The sequence below is a fragment of the Chaetodon auriga genome, chromosome 24 (genome assembly GCF_051107435.1).
Source record: "Chaetodon auriga isolate fChaAug3 chromosome 24, fChaAug3.hap1, whole genome shotgun sequence".
NCBI classification, from domain to species: domain Eukaryota; kingdom Metazoa; phylum Chordata; class Actinopteri; order Chaetodontiformes; family Chaetodontidae; genus Chaetodon; species Chaetodon auriga.
In genome coordinates this window covers 12,148,987-12,169,672 of record NC_135097.1, presented here as the reverse complement: position 1 = coordinate 12,169,672, position 20,686 = coordinate 12,148,987, and the positions used below count along the sequence as shown (strand labels likewise).

Sequence of the window (20,686 nt, the reverse complement as noted above, 5' to 3'; positions counted from 1 at the left end):
AGTATTCAACTTACGCATGTGCAGTGTGGGAACCTGAAGCCTCAAGTGCACGAACGCTGACACTGACCCGTCAGTAAAGTAGGAGACGTCTCCTGTAAAGACGTTTTGAAGAAGAAACTTTTAAAACAACATATATTTGGATAATCGTAGATTCAGGCTTTTTAATGTGTGAGTAGATGTAATTTTAAGGATTTTAACAAGAAAGGAGAATGTTTTATGTAGAAAAGCAAAAAGTCAAAGCACAGTGCTTTATTTATATCTTAAAACCCACCCCACAGTTTTCATTAACGATTTGAAGTTACCACTTCTTATCACGTGACAGACGTGCCGCACTTCGGTCATGTGTGGACAGCTGGTCCAACTTCAATCTGCCGGCGACGGCTGTGAGTTTAAGATGCATTCATTGATGGTTTTCAGCTGCTTTGGGGCAGTGGAACAAGCCGTAAACACAACGCTGACATCACATTTTATGGTCGTTGTAGCCAACGTGTTAGCAAAGAACTATCTTCTGACATATCCAGCAGACACAGAATTTAGAAACCAGTTCTTTTTTTTTTTTTTTTTTATCTTAGTCAGTGGAGTGGAAATTCCACATCCAGATCAAAATCTGAATATAATGAATTGTTCCTTGGCCCAAGACCAATCTGGCCACCAAATGTCATGAAAATCTGTTAAGAATTTGGTGAGATCTCCCGCTGACAGACAGACAGGCTGACTGAGAGGAAGAAAGCATAACATCCTCAGCAGAGAGCACAGACGTGTCCAAAAATGTGCTTCGTTTTTCCTTGTTCTGTCAGCGAGCTTGATTGCCAGTACCAGACTGTACATACGACTGTATTTACATGCTGTATGCAAATACCCAGCCGCTCTCATTACCTGCTCTCTGTACCATCGCAGAGTGACAGCTTCCCAGCATTTCCTGCTCTAATTTAAAGCAGTGGGATGATTCGTCCTGGTCATTCTTGGCAGGTTAACGGCTGTTTTCTTCCTGAAAATCTGAAGGTGGGTGATGGGAGGGGGCTGCAGTCAATCACACGTGATAACATCCCTCTTCGCTTTCCCTTTCTAATCAGACTGTTCATAAGCAGGATAGCGGATCATGTCTTGTGCGTGTTTCCCAGACAGTTTGTCACGGCGTGGATGTGTTATCAGGAGGATTAGATTATTTAGAGATGGACTTAAAGCGCATCGCTTAAACCCCTTAAGGTGATTTTTATACTGCCCTGACTTCTACACTTCATGGTGTCTCACTTTTAATAGCCGCTGTAGCTCCCCTCTCCTATTTATAACTGTCTTTCACTTGCTTTCCTTCTTTATCTGTATCTGTCTTCCCGCTCCCCTCCCTCTCTTCCTCTCTGCGTCACTGTATCTGTGCATTGAGCATGAGTGTGTGTGTGTGTGTGCTTAATGACAGAGGTGCAGGGGCGGCTTGGATGGGAGCTGAAACAGAAGCTGTCCTCCTCTCTTTCTGTCTCTCTCTGTGTCTCACACACACTCAGCCCCAAACAGAATAACTGTTATTTAAAGACTAGAGCTGTACTTGCTCATTTGAGGAGAGAGAGAGAGAGAGAGAGAGAGAGAGAGAGAGAGAGAGAGAGAAAGAGAAGCCTCAGAGAGATTGATGGGTGGAGTAGACGAAGGGAAAGATGGAGAGAGGGAAGAGGGGGAGGAAAAGAAGGGAGGTACCTTGTGATGGGAAGATGGGAGAGAGGCAGGAGGAGGACGAAGGGGATGATGTCATCTTTTAACCCTATACCGCTCCCCTTTCCTCCCTCCTGTTTCCTCCCCACATTCTTCCTCCTCTCCTCTCCTCTCCTCTCTGTGTCTCTACCCTGCAGGACTATATATAGATGAGTGCAGCTGTGTGTGTGTGTGTGTGTGTGTGTGTGTGTGTGTGTGTGTGTGTGTGTGTGTTTGTGTTTTGATGCTGTTGCAGGGAGCTTGGCACTGCTCAGTCTTATATGTTACCGCTCATTTTACCAAATGCATCCACCCCTCTGCCTCCTCTCGCTCCCACCATCTTTTCTACGTCACGCACTGTCTTTTCCCTCTGTGTGTGTGTGTGTGTGTGTGTGTGTGTGTGTGTGTGTGTGTGTGTGTCAGGTCGTCTTTTCCTCCTCTCTGGATTTAAAGGATGAGTCTGGAGTTACTTGCTATTTTTCTTTTCTTTTTTTTTTTGACAGATATAAACAGACAACAATGAGTTCAAGTTCGTCTTGCATATTAGATATTTATTATTTTTTCGGTGCTTTTCCTTCTACCAGTTTTGCAAATGTACAAGCAGAAACGACAGCAGCTCTTGTTCTTTCTTGTAACTGTGAATACAATTTGGAGATGGGACAAAGAAATAGGAAGCTGAAGCGACAGAACCAGCCCACAAGATTTTCAATATAATTGCACGCCGTGTGGCTGAGCTGCCGTTTCTGTTGTGTTGTTATTACCTCTGCCAAGGAGGCTGTTTTCGGTTTGTTTGTTTGTTTGTTTGTTGATTTGTTGATCTGCTCGTGAGCACGATTATGGAAAAAACTACTGAAGCGATTTTGATGGAACTTGGTGGAAGGGTGTAGCATGGGCTAAGGAAGAAGCCATTCAATTTTGGAGGAGATCCAAATCACATATACACAACTTATTTTTCTCTTTTGTTAACTTTGCGAGATCCTTTGCGAGATTCGTCCTTGGTAAGAAGAAATCAGCAGGCGGTCGCAATGTAACGTTCAATAGTGACATAACTTGGCCAATTGTAGAAATACAATGACTCCACATGACAGTCAGTCATGGCAGACACACGCCGTTCCTCATACAGAAAGCAGTTGTTATAACGCACTCGGGGGCAGCGGTTACAAAGGAGAACGCTTTTATCTCGAGCTAAGACTTGCCTATGGAAACACGTATCATAATACCAATTATGTTCTAACTCACGTCCGACTGTGACTCGTCTGCAATAAACTCCACCAGAGCTATTAAGGAAAAATGTTCAACCTTTGCGCTTCACGAGGACGAGGATAATTGAGAAGTATCTAATGCATGCAGTGCTGGGATTACAAACCATATTTAGACATAATTGTAATAGTTCTGGAAACATATCCAGACATATACACCGAGCGGTTGCACTTGCAGATTTTAATATCACAGAAGACTATTGGCTGAGGTGGAGGTCTGCTGCTAACCTGATTCAGGTCATGCTAGTGGAGGTAATCTCTCATTAGACTCCGCTGAATATCTGCCAGTTGAATGTTTCCGTCTTTCTGTTATTGTTTATTGGACCTCATGCAGCACTCCTCAGTATCTGAAGGATGTCAAATGATCCGGAGTCTTTCTGGATTGCATTCAATATGTGACCTGTCTCTGTCTGTCTCCCCTTGGACGTTGGACGTTGTGAAAAGGTGCTATTGGACTTTTTCGTAGTGTTTTTGTCAGATTCCTGTCTTTATCACAGTACGTCTAAATTGGACTGTTATTGTTGCAACTTTCTGTTCATTTTTTGTTGTTGCTGCTTTTCCACCACCTACGGCTTCTATTGAACCCTGGAGGGGGAATCTCTCATTGAGCCGCCTCTCCAGAGAAATCATGTTATGAATTTTCTCCTCTTCTTTGACAGATACAGGAACCATTGTTAATGTGTGCCTGTAAAACCCCATTGCACACGCGTAAGACATAATACATAATATACACACTTACAATACACACTTTGCTTCGTACACTACTAAAGATCAATCAAAACATTGAGCTGAAAGATACTAAACTGTTCTTCAGAGCTGACATTACACAGTTATTAGATCCATCGCTGAACAAAATTGTTGATAAAGGTAGCTTTAAAAAGGAAGTTAAGGAACGTATTGCTGTAAACTTTTCAGAATAAAAGTGGATTGCATTTTGAAAACAGTCCTGTATCTGCAGTTGTATGAAGAACAGAGAATTAAAGGAATAATAATACAAACCTTGAAGCACTCTGTAGTGGCACTGATAGCTGTCTGTTTAGAAGAAATGAAATGAAGAGTGTAATTGCTTTTCTTAAGATGGGTCGAGTGTTGTTAGCCTGCTGGTCTTACTGACTGCTTTTATAATTGTAGTAATGTAACGCTGGTAATGGTGTGATATGCATTTTAATCTGTGGGGACTTTCTGAGTTCATAAAGATGAAAAAAATAAAAAGAAGCCACATCTCGGCATGTTACGTATTCAAAACGCCTATTTAGATTGTCAGAAACATGAAAATAGCTCAGTCACAAATGACTCACTCGCTGTGATTAAGATCCTAGTTAATATTGTAATGACTGCGCTGATATCAGAAGCTGCTTTGGATGAGTGATGAGTGGGTCTGGAGGGACCCGTGTTGACCTGATATTAAGACAGCCATGAGGAAAACTAGAATTCATCTGAGTCAGTCTCATCTCACTTTGGTTTCTCTTCTGCCTTTTGAAGTTTTATGTAAGCACCTGTACAAGGCATGATAATGGACGGTGAGGTAATACTGGTGTCCAGTTTAGCAAACACTGACAACCAACAAACAGTTTTAGCCCATTTGCTTTGCCTTAAAATACACACTGTCTGTGCCTGTCATCTCCCACCACTTTTCCTCTCTTCCCTGCTCTTTCATTTTCTTTTTCTTCACTCTCTCCCACACTTGCTCTCACATGACCCACCAAGTCTCTTCATTCCCTTCATCTTCGCTCTCTTTTTCTCACCTACTGTCTCACTCTCTGTCTCCCAAACACACACACATGCTTTTTCTTTCCCGTCGTCTTTTCACCTCCCTCTGTTCTTTTTTTTTTTTTTTTTTTTTTTCCTCAATCCCAGCACGGCACATCTTCATACAATTACTCTCCATTAAAAATGGATTAGATTTCACCTTCACAGTCTGTCTAAGGATGGAGGAAGATGAGAAAGAGAAAAGAGAAATGGGGGGCGGGAATTAGGGGAGAGGAGGGAAGGGATAGAGAGGATAGGAAAGGGCAGATTAGGAAGGGAAAGGAAAATAGAGTGGTTGAGAAAGAAAGGAAAAGATGGTCCTCTAGAAGAGGGAGGAAGGAAGAAGAGCGATGAAGGGTCAGGATGATGAAAGACTGAAGCTGCAGCTATCTCAAACCAGCCAAGGCCCTCAGTCGCCTCGCAGATTTGGACTCACATTAGTTCTCACAGCAAAGTCAGAAGAAATAGTTCACCCGCTTAAACTTTTCACACTTGTCTTGAGTCACAAACAGTCAGAAAATTGTGTGAACTCGGCTGTCACACGTTTGTCCAGTCACTGAGAAATGGCTGCAATTCAAGAACAAATGGACTGCTCAGTACAGCTCAGCGGACAGGCTCATAGATGTCAACACTGAATGTAAAATGGGTAAAAAGACATGTTAAAGACGAGTCACAGAGAAAGTTTGCGCAGGTCATGTCATGAACGTCGAAAGACAAAAAAACAAGAAGTTGTGGTATTCTGAGGTTTTGTACACAAACAACACACGGTCATCTGCTTGTATAACTCAGACAAATCTGAACTTAGTCTGAATCTAAACTGAATTTAACCCTTAATACTTAAAGTTTCACTTTAATTTAATCATAATTTAGCATTTAGCTGTTTCCATATCATCATCCTTGGACTTAAATAAATCTTCTGATGAATATAGACACTGCGTTACATCACCATCTTCAGTATGGGAAGCTTAGTTGGTCATAATTGATGGAATAAAAGGCCACTTTCAGTGGTCTCAAAAGAGTGTGTGTCTTGTGCCTTGATAAGTCAAACAAAGGGCAGTCCTCATCCACTGTTGTGCAGCTCTGTGCCAAAGGGAGCAGATGGTCCTGGTGTGCCCACAAGAGGTGAGGGGGGTCTGGGGTTGGAAATGCTCCAGTCAGCCCCCTTTAACCAGCCTGTGTTTCCCACCTGGGGGTTAAGAAGGGTTAAATCTAATCTGCTCTTGCTGTGTGTGTGTCTCTGTGTGTGTGTGTGTGTGTGAGCCTTGGATCATCTTCTTTCCAACTGCACAGTTAGTCTAGACTGCTTCCCAGCCATTGGTAAAGCGTATTGTTCTCTTCTGGCAGAGGGAGATTATTTGTTCAGCTCTAAATACACAGAGTAACCAGTATATACAGTACACCTACAGTATGTAAGGATCCAGGCTGAGCCACTGTTCTTGTTTGTGTGTCACAGAAGTCAGTGTCTTGGTAGTTGTTTTATCTTATTTTTTACAGCGCGGCCCCTTAGTAGTCACTATATTTGGTCACCCACTCTTTTATTTCTTCACTCAGGCAACAGCAACGGCTAAATAAGCACCAAGCTTACAAGTATAGTGTTAGGAATCAGACATAATGGGCTTTTTCTTCTTAGCCACACTAGCACCGTGGCTGCAGGGATGGTGGTCTGTCTGTGTGCCTCAGGCTTCATTCCAGGCTGAAATATCTCAACAAGTATTGCACGAATTGGCGTAAAATTTTGGTATGGTTGTGTACCTTACAAAAAGGATTCACAGCTTTAAACGTATATTTAAAGACGATGATGTGTCTGTGATGTCTTTCCAGCACACCGTCTCTTGATTTTCGTTGCAGTAATCCTGATGTAAACATACAGTCTGGAACGTTCTGCTGGAAATCCTGCAAAAACCTTTGATATGATGTGCATTGTATCATTTATCTCAATGAAAACCAGCATATTGTTTTTCATACCAAACCTCACATATATCTCACTAAAATTGGTATATTTCCCTGCTATACTTAGCTATTGAGTCATCAATCATCTGGTTGCTCAGAAAAAGAACCAAGCATTCCCATTTGGCTGCTGCCAAAGCTTGTAACTGTACTTTAGTGTTTGCTTGATTTTTTTTTTTTTTTTACTTTTTGCATAATGCTTTAGAAGCCGAGCTGCTAAGTTTCACACACCCCCTCAGGCCTCGTGGAATCAATTTAAAACCCACTGTATGTCTTCAGTAATCCTTGGGTATCAGCCACTTTCTCTACATCTGTGAAAAGTGGTGTTTTTGGAGGTACAAGGTTTTAATCTGACGGCCGGCAGCGGGTTATTCCATTGTGAAGAACAGGTCTTGAGAATGAATCTGACAGGTAATAGGACAGAGATACAACACAGCCCTCTGGAGGAAGGTGTGTGTGGACGTGTGTGTGTGTGTGTGTGTGTATGGATCCAAGCCCCTGTGTGTGTGTGTGTGGGTGTGTACAAATGTGTTTGTAGAGTAATAGTCTGCTCTCTTTCCCTCATTACCTTTGAGAGAAGATCTAGCCTGTAGAATACATCTCTGTGTACTCCAACACTCCCACTTTGTAATTCACTACCAAACACAAAGTGACTTTCAGGAATGCCATCAGATTTAGCAGAACTGCATCGTCTTTTTTGTCCTTTAACCTCAGAGCCTAATATTTCTCTCCTCTCTCTTTCTTTCTGTCTGCCTCTCAATCATCCAGATGCTCCGGTGGCAGAGTTACACGACCTGTTCTGTAAGAAGCTGCAGCAGTGCTGCGTACTGTTTGATTTCCTGGACTGTGTGGCTGACCTGAAGGGGAAGGAGATCAAACGTGCGGCACTCAACGAGCTGGTGGAGAGCGTGGCCACGAGCAGAGGAGTCCTCATAGAGCCTCTGTACCCAGAGGCTATAAAGATGGTAGGAGGGGAGGAGGAGGAGGGAGTTTAAGGGTTGAAATGATGGATAAAAGGATATAAATGAAAGGCAAATTAGTGCTAAGTATCCAAATGCCAAACAAATGAACATCAACCAATCCTTCATCATTAGTTATACCTGGAAGGATCAAAAGATGGGTGGAGGAGGAACAGACAGGAGGTAAACAGTGTGACATCCAGCTGTGGAGCTCAGGTGGAGTCACCAGAGACTATAAACAAAAATGGTGAGAGGAGGAGAGGAGAAAGCAACAGAGGGACAGAGAGAGAAGGGGAGGAGAGGAGAGGAGAGGAGAGGAGAGGAGAGGAAAGAACATTTGCAAAGGGTGCTAAGACGCAATGGGCTGCACAGATGGCGAGAAAGAGAGGGAGGGACAAGAAAGATAAAGTGGAGTGTGATGGAAAATGTGTGGACAGCATCACAGAGCACCAGAGGTCCCAGAGGATATAAAGAGCAGGAGAGGGAAAAGGGGATTGAGGAAAGACGGTAAAGCGAGCCGAGGATATGGCTTAAGTTATGGAGTCACAGCCCAGAGGATGTGAAAGTGGGTGAAAGCTTTAATGTGTGCCCACAAGGTTAACCCTTACCCTAAAATGCTCAAATTCTTTAACAGAAGTTGCTAATACAGCTAAATGCACAAGGTAGAGCCCAAGTGCTGCAATGTAGTAAATGTAATACAGGATAAAGAGGGAGGCCGAGAAAGTGAACTTAAGTAAGAATATTGTATTTCCTAAACATGGAAATGTGATGAAATTAATTCTAAATCACCAAAAAGATACCTGTGGCAAACAAGTCAATAAACAAGGGACTTTGGATCTTGATGAGCAATGAATACAAAATAGATTTTAATGATAAAATAATGAGGATCAAGGCTAAAGGGTGAGAGGAAGTACGCGTGAGGTAAGAGTCAGGAGAGGAGACAAGAGAGGCTATGATGTGATTAACAGGGCTCAAATGTCCAGAAAACCATATTAATGAAGTACTGCAGCATAAGGAATGAGTGGCTGCACCGTGTGGACCCTGTGAAATCCAAGTGAGGTTTGCATGGTCATGTGAAAGGAGCCCTTATCCCCCTGCAGTGAGAGGCTTTACTAATGCAAACAGCGCTGTGCAGAGAAGCAAAGAATGGGGAAGAAAATAATTCTGAAGTGGGGCGTTGGGATTTACCACATTTGCTTTTTGCAATAATGTTTATGCACTAGCCGGCCGGTGGAAATGCATTTGTTGAATAAATCATGATATGAGATGTCAGGTTGCATGGCTTATTAGTTGTGCTTCTCAAACACGGTCTCAAAAAAACAGCATCAAACATGGCGGACAATAGCTGAAGTTGCAGAAAGCAGTGAGTCAAGACCATGATGCAGCTTCGTCTTTTGATCATTGACAGTCATGCAGTATAGTTCTAATAACGGCAGCTGACTGTCCTTTTCATAGAGGACTCTTGAAAGTTTTTCATTTGAATGATCGTCATTGTTGTCTAACACCAACTGTTCATCCTGGATCGGTCTTTAGAGCTAATTTAACGTGTAGTGACACAAATCTGTGACGTGCATCATGTTGAAGTGTCAGCGTGATGAGTCAAGGGATGTTTTTGGAAATGTTTTTCATGACTATGACTTTACTTACACAGTACAAGTCAAGATTTCAATCTGAGACTCACAGACTCGTAATTGGAAAACACACCTATTGTCCAACACTAACAGGAATGTGCTGTATGCTGTTCAGTTCTTTCTAATGTCTCTTTCCCTGATCTTCCCTTATCCCCTTCCTGTATCCACATCCCTCTCATCCATTTTCATCTTTACCGCTTCCTGATTTCTCCGTCACATTCCCCCTCCTGTCCCCATTTCTCTCTTCCCCTCCTTTTCCTTGTTTGGGGTTTTCCAGATCTCAGTAAATATCTTCCGGACTCTCCCACCCAGCGAGAATCCGGAGTTTGACCCTGAGGAAGACGAGCCGACACTCGAAGCCTCCTGGCCACATCTGCAGGTTGGTCACGCATACAAAAAGTCATGTTTTCCACCAGAACAGCTTGGGAAATGTTGTGATGTCCTTGCTTTGTTAGTAAAGTGAAACACAATGCAGTGTCAGTACATACCATGAAAAATGGGCTGGACTACATATTATATACTATATTTGGGAGGGGGGACAAGGCCAGAATGCACCCAGCTCCCTCCAGGTGTTGCTGTTAATGCAGAGTTCAGCATTTATCTGCACATAAATATGCTGTACCTGAGTCTGAGATCCTTTATATCACTTAAATCTGCTGTGCTAAAGCAAAACATGTACCTGTTTAATCAGCCTGAACCACAAAGTGAAGCTCCAGCAAAGGAGAACGTCACATCTCCTGAATAGACTTGTGATGTTTGCCCAGATGACATTTGGGTTTGGTGTAGGCTTCTGCTGCTTCAGGAGGAGATGAGTCAGTAAGCGTGAAGTCCAAACTGTCTCATGGAACAAAATCTTTTTGCCTTTCTCGCTCAGTTGGTGTCTTTTGATGTAAACCGTTGCTGTCTATGAACTTGAGCATGCATTGAGCAGGTGAGGGTTTCTCATATCATCACGTCTAATCACTTGCTCTTTGTGCCTCTCTTAGCTTGTGTACGAGTTCTTTCTGCGTTTCCTGGAGAGCCCGGACTTCCAGCCCTCCATGGCTAAACGCTACGTTGACCAGAAGTTTGTCCTGCAGGTAATCCTCTCTGTCGTTTTGGGACACAGTTTGTCAAATCCAAAGCTCTGAGATGTTTCGAAAATCCTGATGAGTGGAAAGGTATAAATAAATGAAGCTCCTCTTTGAAACAGCAGCCATTGCAGAACTTAGTAACATCTCTGCTGAGGTGCTCTCAGAATCTTGTTATCAAGGTTAGGGAACATATAAAAGACTCCATTAAGTCATGTAACGTTTATGTCTAATTTCCTGTTTTATTGTAGAACTTGATGATGAAAAAGACGGTTAATGTAATATTAATTTTTCCTTTCGGGTCATAAAAACAATATTTCTATGACCATGAAATGTTTTCACAGGGGAAAGCAATGAGACAAATACTCCATCTTTAAAATGAGTGGAAGGCTAGGATTTAGGTGATTGCAGTGAGACAAGAGCCATATCATAAGCATACTCTATTTGTGCCTGTAATTATCGCATGTATGTGCAGCTCCTGGAGCTGTTTGACAGCGAGGACCCCAGGGAGAGGGAGTACCTAAAGACCATCCTGCACCGTGTCTATGGAAAACTACTGGGCCTCCGAGCCTACATCCGCAAACAGATCAACAACATCTTCCTCAGGTACAGCCTGCTTTCCACCAATCCAATGCACAGGATTCAAAGCTGCTATTTATAGCATTTTAACATCAATAAATCAAATATTAGCCAACAAAGACCATCAGCAGGGAGAACAGCTGTATTTATGACCTGTGCAATACTTCTTTTTTTTTTTTCAAGCTTGGGCCGCTACTGGAACAAATAATAATGATTTTACAATACAAACGAACTCAAAACAAGTCATCAGGATGCATATTTATTGTTATTAGTAGCTGCTTGATAATGATAGGATGTGACTGGGGCATAAGCAACAACACAGGAGAATGGGAGATAAGTAGTAACATCCTTATAAAAAGCAGAACCTTAAGGTTTAAGGGACATTTTTTAAATTTTGAGAATCACAAATGTTGTTGGTAGTATTTTCAGACTTGGTAGTATGAGTAGCCTCACAGGAGAAGAAACAGGCTCAAGGCGTGCACGGACATGACTGCACATTTGCAACATAACACTCACTGAATCAGCCTCCCTGCATCTATCCTGAGAGTTTTAAGTCATGGTGTAGTGACACAAATCTCCTCAAATGATTGGTTCGGCAGCTCTGACTAATAAGAGTGCCATGATGCACCATCATGTTTTATCTTTTTCCCTCACCAAGTGTGGCTGAATGGTTGCGTTTGCAATTCAAGCACGGTCGAGCTGCAATGCTGCAACACACTCTTTCTGTCTCAGTTAACTGGTTTCAGTGTTTTGACAGCAAAGAGATAGAGTATAAGCATAAATCTGTTATTGTGCTTCATCTCTCTCTCTCACATGATATCATCACAGAGGTAGCAGAGTTGTACTTCAGCCATGGTACATTGTGATACTGTTCTATCTCCAGCCCCAGGCAGGGAATTTGATGCATGGGTCATTTTATAGGAAGTTAACAGAATATGTTTTACTATTTCTTGACTTGCAGGCCTTCCTTTAGTCGCCTTTACTTTGTTTAAACTATAAAAAGGTGCTTTGATTTACTGATGAATCATTACATGTCACCCTGTGTGTGTGTGTGTGTGTGTGTGTGTGTGTGTGTGTGTGTGTGTGTGTGTGTGTGTGTTGTATCTGAACTTCAGGTTCATATATGAAACTGAGCACTTCAATGGAGTCGCGGAGCTTCTTGAAATCCTCGGCAGGTTTGTATCCACAATCAATCCACACACTTTGACGCATACTCTGCTGCTCTGGGGGAAAGCATACTTTGTTGTATACTATGGCCTGATGAATGCATTTGGAGTTGAGTATAAACACACACACACACTTATATACACATACTGTACTTTGCCAGCTGCTCCAATTTATGAGACAGCTGGAAACCCAGTGAATTAAAAAACTACAAAAAATGGCAACAAAGCATAAATACTGCAGCTGCTCCACACGAAAACCAATATGCAATTCTTTTGCATTTATCGTCATGGCTGCCTCTTTCTTATCAGGTAAACACAACTGTGGGTGAAGCCTGGCAGAGTGAGAAATGAGTTATAAGGCAGGGGGAAATGAATAAAGGTGGGTGGGCGTGACAGGAAGAAGAGACAGAAACAAGAGAGGGGTTAAAGACATAAATGGAAAATGACTCAGAGGTTTGCGTAGTTTGTTGCTTTGTCTCTGAGGCCAGTAAGTGAAATATGAGGAAGATAGAAATGAAGAGAGAGAAAGAAAGGAAGCCAAACTGATAAACAAACATGTCTTGCTCTCTGCCTGTGCTCGCACACAAATCAATAGGAACAAGAATGGAAAGATGGCAGTAATAAAGAGCATGGAAGGGAGGGAGAAAATGGAGAATGAATACAAACAAGACTGAGGATGGTATGTTTTTGTCACTCCATCTGTATGCGAAAGGATGTTAAAGGGATAGCTCAACATTTTAGGTAACACGTTTGATTTCTGTGTGAGATAAAAAGACCAATAATTAACCTCATATCTGTGCATTACTGAGCTGGAGTCAGGGTGTGGCTATCTTAACTTAGCATAAAGACTCGAGGAAGCCTCAGTCTGTCCAAAGTGAATTTTTTCTTTTTGATTAAACCATCTGCTAACAGGCTAACTTGATATTCTGGGCTGTCACTCAGCACCCAGTGTTAGAACTGCTCCCTAGCTGCTGCTTGCTCAGTTGTTTTTGTCTTTCTCTGAGGAACATTTTCTGAACTAATCAGCTACCTTGTGCCACTAACACTGGCTCTCCACTTTGATACTGAGTAATAATTCAAGCTCACATCGCAGCCTAGCTACAATAGTTAGCTGGCTAGCTAGGTAGCCCTGTTAGCTGTGTCTGTATATTGCATTCTTTCTTTGCTTTTCTCTCAAGGACGTTCTAGTGGAATTTATTGTACCGTTTGTCTTTCATTATTCAGCACTGCTAAGGCAGAAATGCCTTTAGATAATTTGTATTGATTATTTGTATTGATTTTATAAGAAGTGGATGAGACTTGAAATGAGGGCACACTGCAGTAGTTTGCCTGTACTTGTACTATTAGTCAGCATTAAAGTGTTAGCAGTGTTAGCCAGCTCCTTTTGGCTAGCATGAGTACTTCTTGCACATCTCAGAATTGTTTGTCTGTTTCTCTCTTCATTTTAAAAAGCAAAACACTAACAAGGTAACTCTGATAATCAGCTAGCTGCTGCTTTTCACTTTGATGCTGAGTAACAGTCCAAGCTAATGCTACATACCAGTTTTGCTGGTTAGCGAGCTAGGTAGGAAGTGGCCATGTCATGCTAACCTATACAAAAGGAGAGCTCAGTTACAGTTTCTCTCTTGGAAAGAAAGCAGATGAGTGCAGAGCTTTACAATCTGTTCTCAAGTTTGAGACAGAGAAACTAGTAATGACATTAGTGTTCCATTGAAATACTTGTGTTACATGAACAGACGGACTGAGAGCTGAATTATTTAGACATGGAGGAGATGGAAGGAGAAAGAGAATAAAAGAAGATGGAGGATGAGAAATTGCACAGCAAACAAATTGGTATTTAAGTGAATAAAAATGATTTTTTCTGAAAACCAATCTGGTGGCTGGAATCTAGCTTGTGCCCTCTGTCTCTGTCTTTCATTATCTGACACCAATGAGACAGAAGTGCCTTTAAATAATCTGTATTGATGTTAAACATAGAAGAAAGTAAAGGGAGTTGAAAGAGGGCTGGATTCAAAGAGGTTTAGAGAGACTGGGTGGTTTGTCTGAATGTTGGTTAAGGGCTAGAATATTTTTGCAAAAGTTTCTACTTAGTTTTTCCCAACATAAAGGATAAAGAGGTTCGTACAAAATCTGAAACCTTTCTTCTAACACATAACCACTATTTCACCTGATCAAAAAGTGAAATCCAAAATGGACGATGGTGCCTGAGGTTTGAGATCTGCAGGTTAATGTGGAGAAAAGTGAGGAGGGTAGAGGAGAGGATGAATCTAAGGTGAGAAAAGAGGGAGGAATGGAGGGATGAGAGATGGAGGCATGCGAGGAGATGGAGGGAGGATGAGTGAGTGAACGGTGAGTCAGAAGTGGAGGAAGGAGGAGGGAGAGCAGGAGAGGAGAGAGAGGTTTGTATTCATGTTGGTGGTAACAGAGGTATTTATAGCTCCGCCCACACAGAGACAGGGAGAGAGAGATGGGCGAGAGAGGATGCATTGTACAGAAAGAGAGAGAGAGAGGGAGAGAGGAAGATGACGGAGGTATTCAGAGAGAAAGGGATGAGAGGGAAGCAGAGAGAAAGATTAGAGGAACAGCAGGAGGGAGATATCATTGAAGGAATGCTCTATTGAAACAAAGATGCTATTAGAAAAATGAAGGCAGACAGACGGCCTGACACACAGACAGACAGACATGCAAACTGACAAACAGCTCGGAGTGCTGCTAAATAAGTGTTTCCAAGTTTAGTTCCCACTCCTCCGCTGCTCATGCTCTTCCCTCCTCTGTGTCAGTCAGTGTAGTAGTGAGCAGAGAAGACCACGCATTTGTCCAGTCACTTGAAAGTGGACACAGAACAAGAATAGACCACACAGACGAAAGGACATGCTTACGCAGATGTGAGTGGAGGATTTAAGAAGGAACGTGTGATGTTTTCATCGTTTGAGTGCCGTGAGCCATAACAATGGTGGTACATCTTCCTGTGAAACCAAAGGAGATAATGGTTTTTCCTCATATTCTCACAGCTGATCCGGATCACCTCTAATCTAGTGCTGAAGCGATTAGTTGATTTATTGATTGGTTGAAGGCCAAAGACTTTGATGATCGATTTAAGTTATTTATCAGGCGAACATTCCCAAACATTCACTTCTTGCAGCTCCTCTGATGAGAAGATGTGCTGTCTTTCTCTTCCTGATCACTTACATCTTTCGGTTTTTGACTGTTGATCATGAAAAACGAGCGATTTGATGATTTCATCTTGACTGCAATGATAATTTTTTCCTTTTTCTAACACTGTATCACATTTTAATATTAATTGGGAGATTATTTGACATTGAAATTGCTCACTAGATAAAGCTTTAATCTAATGAATATTCCCAAATTGATCACCTTGGTATTTTTTGCCAAGAAAAAGCAAAGTTGATCAAAAAAATAAAAGAGTTCATGTATTTAACTGTAACTTTAACTGTCTTCTTCTCTTCTCCAGCATCATAAATGGCTTTGCCCTGCCCCTGAAGGCTGAACACAAGCAGTTCCTGGTTCGGGTTCTCATCCCGCTACACACGGCAAAGTCCCTTTCCATCTTCCACGCACAGGTCAGTGACATATTCCTACAAAAACAAACAATAAACAAAGCTCTGAATAATGCTTTGTGTTTGCCGGGGTGTCAACTGCTGAAAGTGAGAGTTTGAAAACTAAAAATATAAACTGAAACCCAAAATACTTTGGGTATTGCAGTTTTTCTCCGTGCCTTCAATGGTAGTGGTAGTTTGGGATTCCTGCACTGTGTTTAATTCAGCACTAGGGGTCAGAGTTGAGTCATAGATAATACTGCAGAGAGATCCACTCACCTTTGAATCACACTCAGAGTGTGTGTGTGTGTGTGTGTGTGTGTGTGTGTGTGTGTGTGTGTGTGTGTGTGCCTCTGGTTTCTTTTGTCTGTGTGAGTTTGTGTGTGAGGATGTGTGTTCGGGTTATGATAATATTTGATGACACAGATGGCAGCCAGTCTATTGTGTGTGTGTGTGTTTGTGTGTGTGTGCCTGAGCATTTTATTTGTGTCACACATTATTTGATTATGCAGAAGGTACAGTTTGTTCTCCACAAACTGGTCTGAGGTATGCGTGTGTTTGTGTGTGCGTGTGCGTGTGTGCGTGTGTGCGTGTGTGTGTGTATGTGTGTGTGTGTGTGTACTGGGTCTGAGCATCAGCTTGCCCTACATTTCTCCTCCCTGTCTCTCTCCCTGTGGTTCACACACATACATAATTCACACACTCAAACACACACTTGGTATGACGGGGTCATGGGGGATACAGTGCTAGTGGACAGCAATTTCGCATGCGGCGGCAAAGGAGTGACCCAGTTCTGGATCTAAATATCAGATTATAATATCACAGCAGCACCTTTTATTCATCTTAAAGGTTTCTCAACACTGTGAAATACATTTGAATCATCCTTCCTGCAGACTGTGAAGGGTTTTCTCATTTATATTCATGTCACTGAATTGTAAAAACAGCTGTTAGGGCTATATTATGTAGCCACAGCACGGTTACACGTTATGGTTCCAAATGAAACAAAAAAAAAATTAAGAAAAGCAAATGCAATGCTTTTACATTTTAAGCACTTATGGCTCTCTTGTTTTCTATGTTGCAAGGGGACAGATGTCTTAAATCGCTAACTGTTAGAAACCAATGTTATGTAGGCTTGTTGAAAAGCACAAAGCAGCACCTTGTATCAGTGTTTGTACGCCACACGGGGCTATGACGCACTCCAGTCAGCAGCCTACACGGAGGCAGACACTGCGTTTTTATCCTTGTTTGAAAAAAGGAAATACCTTACACAAAACATCAGGAGAATTCAGATTTCTCTTCAATTGAAACTGTGAATAAGTCAGCATGATTCACAGGTTGTGAATAAGCCATGTTTATATCCGACAAAGTAATTAAAAGAACTGCTAAAGTGTGGAAATGCTGCTTTTTGAAGTGCAGGTCGTAACAAATTTACAGGCAACAAGCCAGCATGAGAGCTCTCTGCAACGACTTCATTCCTAAAAATAGACCTTAATTTGACCTGTCACCTTGACAAATCAATATTGGTAAAGTCTCAGTCTTAAAAAGACTACAATGCCCATAATCCATAGCCTAACAACGGCCTCCTGCACCCACAAAGCCTGGCCTGACAACAGAATCCAACATCATATTTACCCCAAGCAGTTCCTCTAATGCCTCGCTAATGCTTTAAATAGTTTGACCGTTCAGCACGTTTACGTTAATCCTCCTCTTTTTCCTCCTTTTCTATCTTATTCAAGCTTGACATCCCTGCTTTCACTGGCTCCTTTTTATAGCCTCCGCTCCCTCTTCCCCTCTGCTGTGGTGCGAGTGAGGGGGACAAGAAAGAAAGTTAGGGATGGAGCGATGGGAGAAGACAAACAAGAAAGGTGCACCGTAAGAAGGAAAAGGGATTAGACGGGAAAAAAAGATCAAAGTGGTGGAAGATGTGAAAGCCAGACAGGGTGAGAGACAGACGATGGAGCCACAGGTCAGCAATCAGACGAAGACGGAAGCAATGAAAAAAGTAGAAAGAAAGCGAAAACTGATTGAAAACTGATGACAGTACACAACCTCTACCGTCTATAACTATAATATTGGACAATCCAGCATCCTCTTATTTTGCTGATTTGAACTCACTCATCCAAAAGTCATAAATTGGAGTGAAGTAATAATTCTAACAAGGCAAAGGTACAAAGAGGACAGAGGGGGAAAGACGGAGCGGCCGAGACAAGAGGTCTAAACTCTATCTCACATTGCCCTTAAGGGACTTCATGTGTGTGACATCACTCCTTCCGAAGTAAACACACGCACACACAGTCCCCGTCGCCACGGTGCCCACTCGCCACGGCAACCGGACTGGGTGGAAGGGGGCAACCGCAAAACACACACGTGCACACACGCATGTACGCGCACACTCGCTGAATAATAGGAAATGATTGCAGATCATACAAGAGGAGACGAGAGCTGATGCAGAAGTAGACACGTGCACGCACACACACACACACACACACACACACACACACACACACACACACACAAAGGCCACACATCTCCCCTTGGAAAACTTGTCTTTCCGATCTTTAGCAGTGTGTAATCCTGAGGGATAAGTGCTAAGATCCCCCTTGTCTCCTTGACAGCTTCAGGGGATGTGTGTGTGTGTGTGTGTGTGTGTGTGTGTGTGTTCTAACCATGTCTCCCCTGTCCTTACAGCTGGCCTACTGTGTGGTGCAGTTTATGGAGAAAGATGCTACAGTGACTGAATACGTAAGACTGTTTTTCATTACCTTACTCTGCTCATTACAGCAAAGTTGCTTATCAGTGTTTTTAGCAAAATGGTCTTGATAAGCCCGTTGTGCACTACCTGTCCTGCACCCGACAGACAGACAGAAGTCTAAACGCAGCTAAAGAACCAGAATTTGGGTGGTGGAGACCAAAAACAGAGCTAAAAGTAGAGAGAATACCTCAGGAGGCCAGAGACACGATTCCAAATGAATGCTAATGTTGCTTGATGTGTAAAGCTAACTAAGCAACTGTTTGCTAGCATGTTTGCTATAGCTAGCTAGCTGTTTGGAAGGAAATAACTTGGAAAACAAAGGGTGAACAGAATAAACTGTAACGTCGACATTGTTCAGCTTTGACCTACTGTGCCTAATGTGTAATGAGAGGTTATTAACAACATCTCAGCATTAACTTTACTGAGTCCCAAGTTATCACAACTGATAGAAATGATTGGCAAAACTACAACAAATAAGACTTAAGTAGTAACAAATGCTTTTTTAAAATTATTCTTAAATCTTATTACCAGTCACATGACCATCAGACATTATAATCAATGTTAGACCTGCAAGTAGTTCACCAATGGGAGCTCAGCTCTGCCGGTCTGAGTTAAAATTGGAGTGTTTACTCTAACCTACTTTTTCATTCACCAACATCCATACAGTAAAAATGAGACTCAGTGCAAAGTTTCTTAATGCACTAACCGGAGTATGAATATGAGTTAATGGAGATGGCACAGGTGGATGCCAGCCAGCTACCCCGCTGAGCTAATGGCTACAGTGTTTATTTATTTTAATTCGCTTCATAATTTCTCTGCAGATCATCAGAGGGCTGCTCAAGTACTGGCCAAAAACCTGCACGCAGAAAGAGGTGAGAGAGCTGATAATGAAAAAGAGGCTGATACTTCTCAGCTGCTCTCATTAATCACTGCTGAAACATTTCCTCGTGTGATTTCTTTAATATATGCTGCTCGTGTAGGACTTGTGTATTACCTGCGTCTCTGTTTTTGACTCTTCCTCGAAGAGTCTTAACATTTTTTTACCCACTGGGGGTCATAAGAGTGTCTTTTCTGTCCTTAATGCGTCATCAGGTGATGTTCCTGGGGGAGATCGAGGAGATCTTGGATGTGATCGAGCCGTCTCAGTTCATCCGGGTGCAGGAGCCACTCTTCAAACAGATCGCAGCCTGCATCTCCAGCCCTCACTTCCAGGTCAATGCCAGCCCTCCCTCCGTTCTGAAATGTTTGAAAGTGTCATCTGAAGAGAGAATAGTTAGACACATCAACCTTCACTCTCATTGAACATTGAAAACAGCGTGCACAGACATCAATGGAATGAAAGTCAACTCTTCTGTCTGTGTTTGTTTCAGGTAGCGGAGCGGGCTCTTTACTTCTGGAACAACGAGTACATCCTCAGTCTGATAGAGGAGAACTGTCAAGTCATCCTGCCGCTGGTATTCGCCACCCTCTACAGAGTGTCCAAGGAGCACTGGAACCAGTCAGTGGCTCACACATGAACACACACACAAAATAATACTCATTATGCTCAATGGTCCTTTTTAGAGTGTTATATTATGAAATATACTGTGGAATGATAATTACTGCCTTCACTCGTGCTGATCAAGTATGAGCCAGTTTACGTTCTCTTGTTTTATTTAATTAGGAACATTGCATCATATTTTATTAACTGATTACATTTTCTATAAAATCTACATCTGAAAAATAACTCATTAATACAGATGATGAATAAATGTCATTTAGTAATAAGTGAATTATTTCCTTTTGAAACGTGGTGAAGTGTAGATACAAGGTAGCATGAAATGCAAATGCTAAAGTACATGTACTTAATAATTAATTGTACTTAAGTAAATTAGTAGGAGTTACTTAGCTTAGCTACTTTCCATCACTGCTAATACTTAGAAGATTTACCATTTAGCTTCACAGCGGACAGAAACCCTAATTCCACAACACTGAGATAAATGTTCAATCCTATCAGCTAACAGTGAATGCAGACGAGCTACTAATAGAGCTAATAACCTGCCAGGGACACATGAAAGACCCACGTGTTATTATTTTAGGCAACAGATACGGTTGCCAGTGGGTTAATCTTCCCAAAACTTTTCCTTTAACCTCTATCTCCTGACCCATAATCCCATGGGATTGATGACCGTCCAGGTTAATTATCCTTTCATTCTGCCCCCTCCAGGACCATTGTGTCTCTGATCTACAACGTGCTGAAGACCTTCATGGAGATGAACAGCAAGTTGTTTGATGACCTCACTGCCTCCTACAAAGTGGAGAAACAGAAGTGAGTGTGACTCACTCTCTTTGTGTGTG

General features: G+C 42.2%; 1 protein-coding gene across 1 annotated transcript in view; it reads left to right on the top strand.

Annotated features, from left to right (window-relative positions):
- ppp2r5b (protein phosphatase 2, regulatory subunit B', beta) overlaps positions 1-20,686 on the top strand; it is a 38,703-nt gene that overhangs the window by 12,171 nt on the left and 5,846 nt on the right. Inside the window, exons 2-12 of the mRNA XM_076724315.1 lie at positions 7,404-7,600; positions 9,503-9,604; positions 10,212-10,304; positions 10,771-10,901; positions 11,990-12,049; positions 15,513-15,621; positions 18,286-18,339; positions 19,171-19,221; positions 19,442-19,561; positions 19,720-19,847; positions 20,556-20,657. Of these exons, the coding sequence (XP_076580430.1) occupies positions 7,404-7,600; positions 9,503-9,604; positions 10,212-10,304; positions 10,771-10,901; positions 11,990-12,049; positions 15,513-15,621; positions 18,286-18,339; positions 19,171-19,221; positions 19,442-19,561; positions 19,720-19,847; positions 20,556-20,657 (1,147 nt within the window). The remainder of the gene's footprint in view (positions 1-7,403; positions 7,601-9,502; positions 9,605-10,211; positions 10,305-10,770; positions 10,902-11,989; positions 12,050-15,512; positions 15,622-18,285; positions 18,340-19,170; positions 19,222-19,441; positions 19,562-19,719; positions 19,848-20,555; positions 20,658-20,686) is intronic.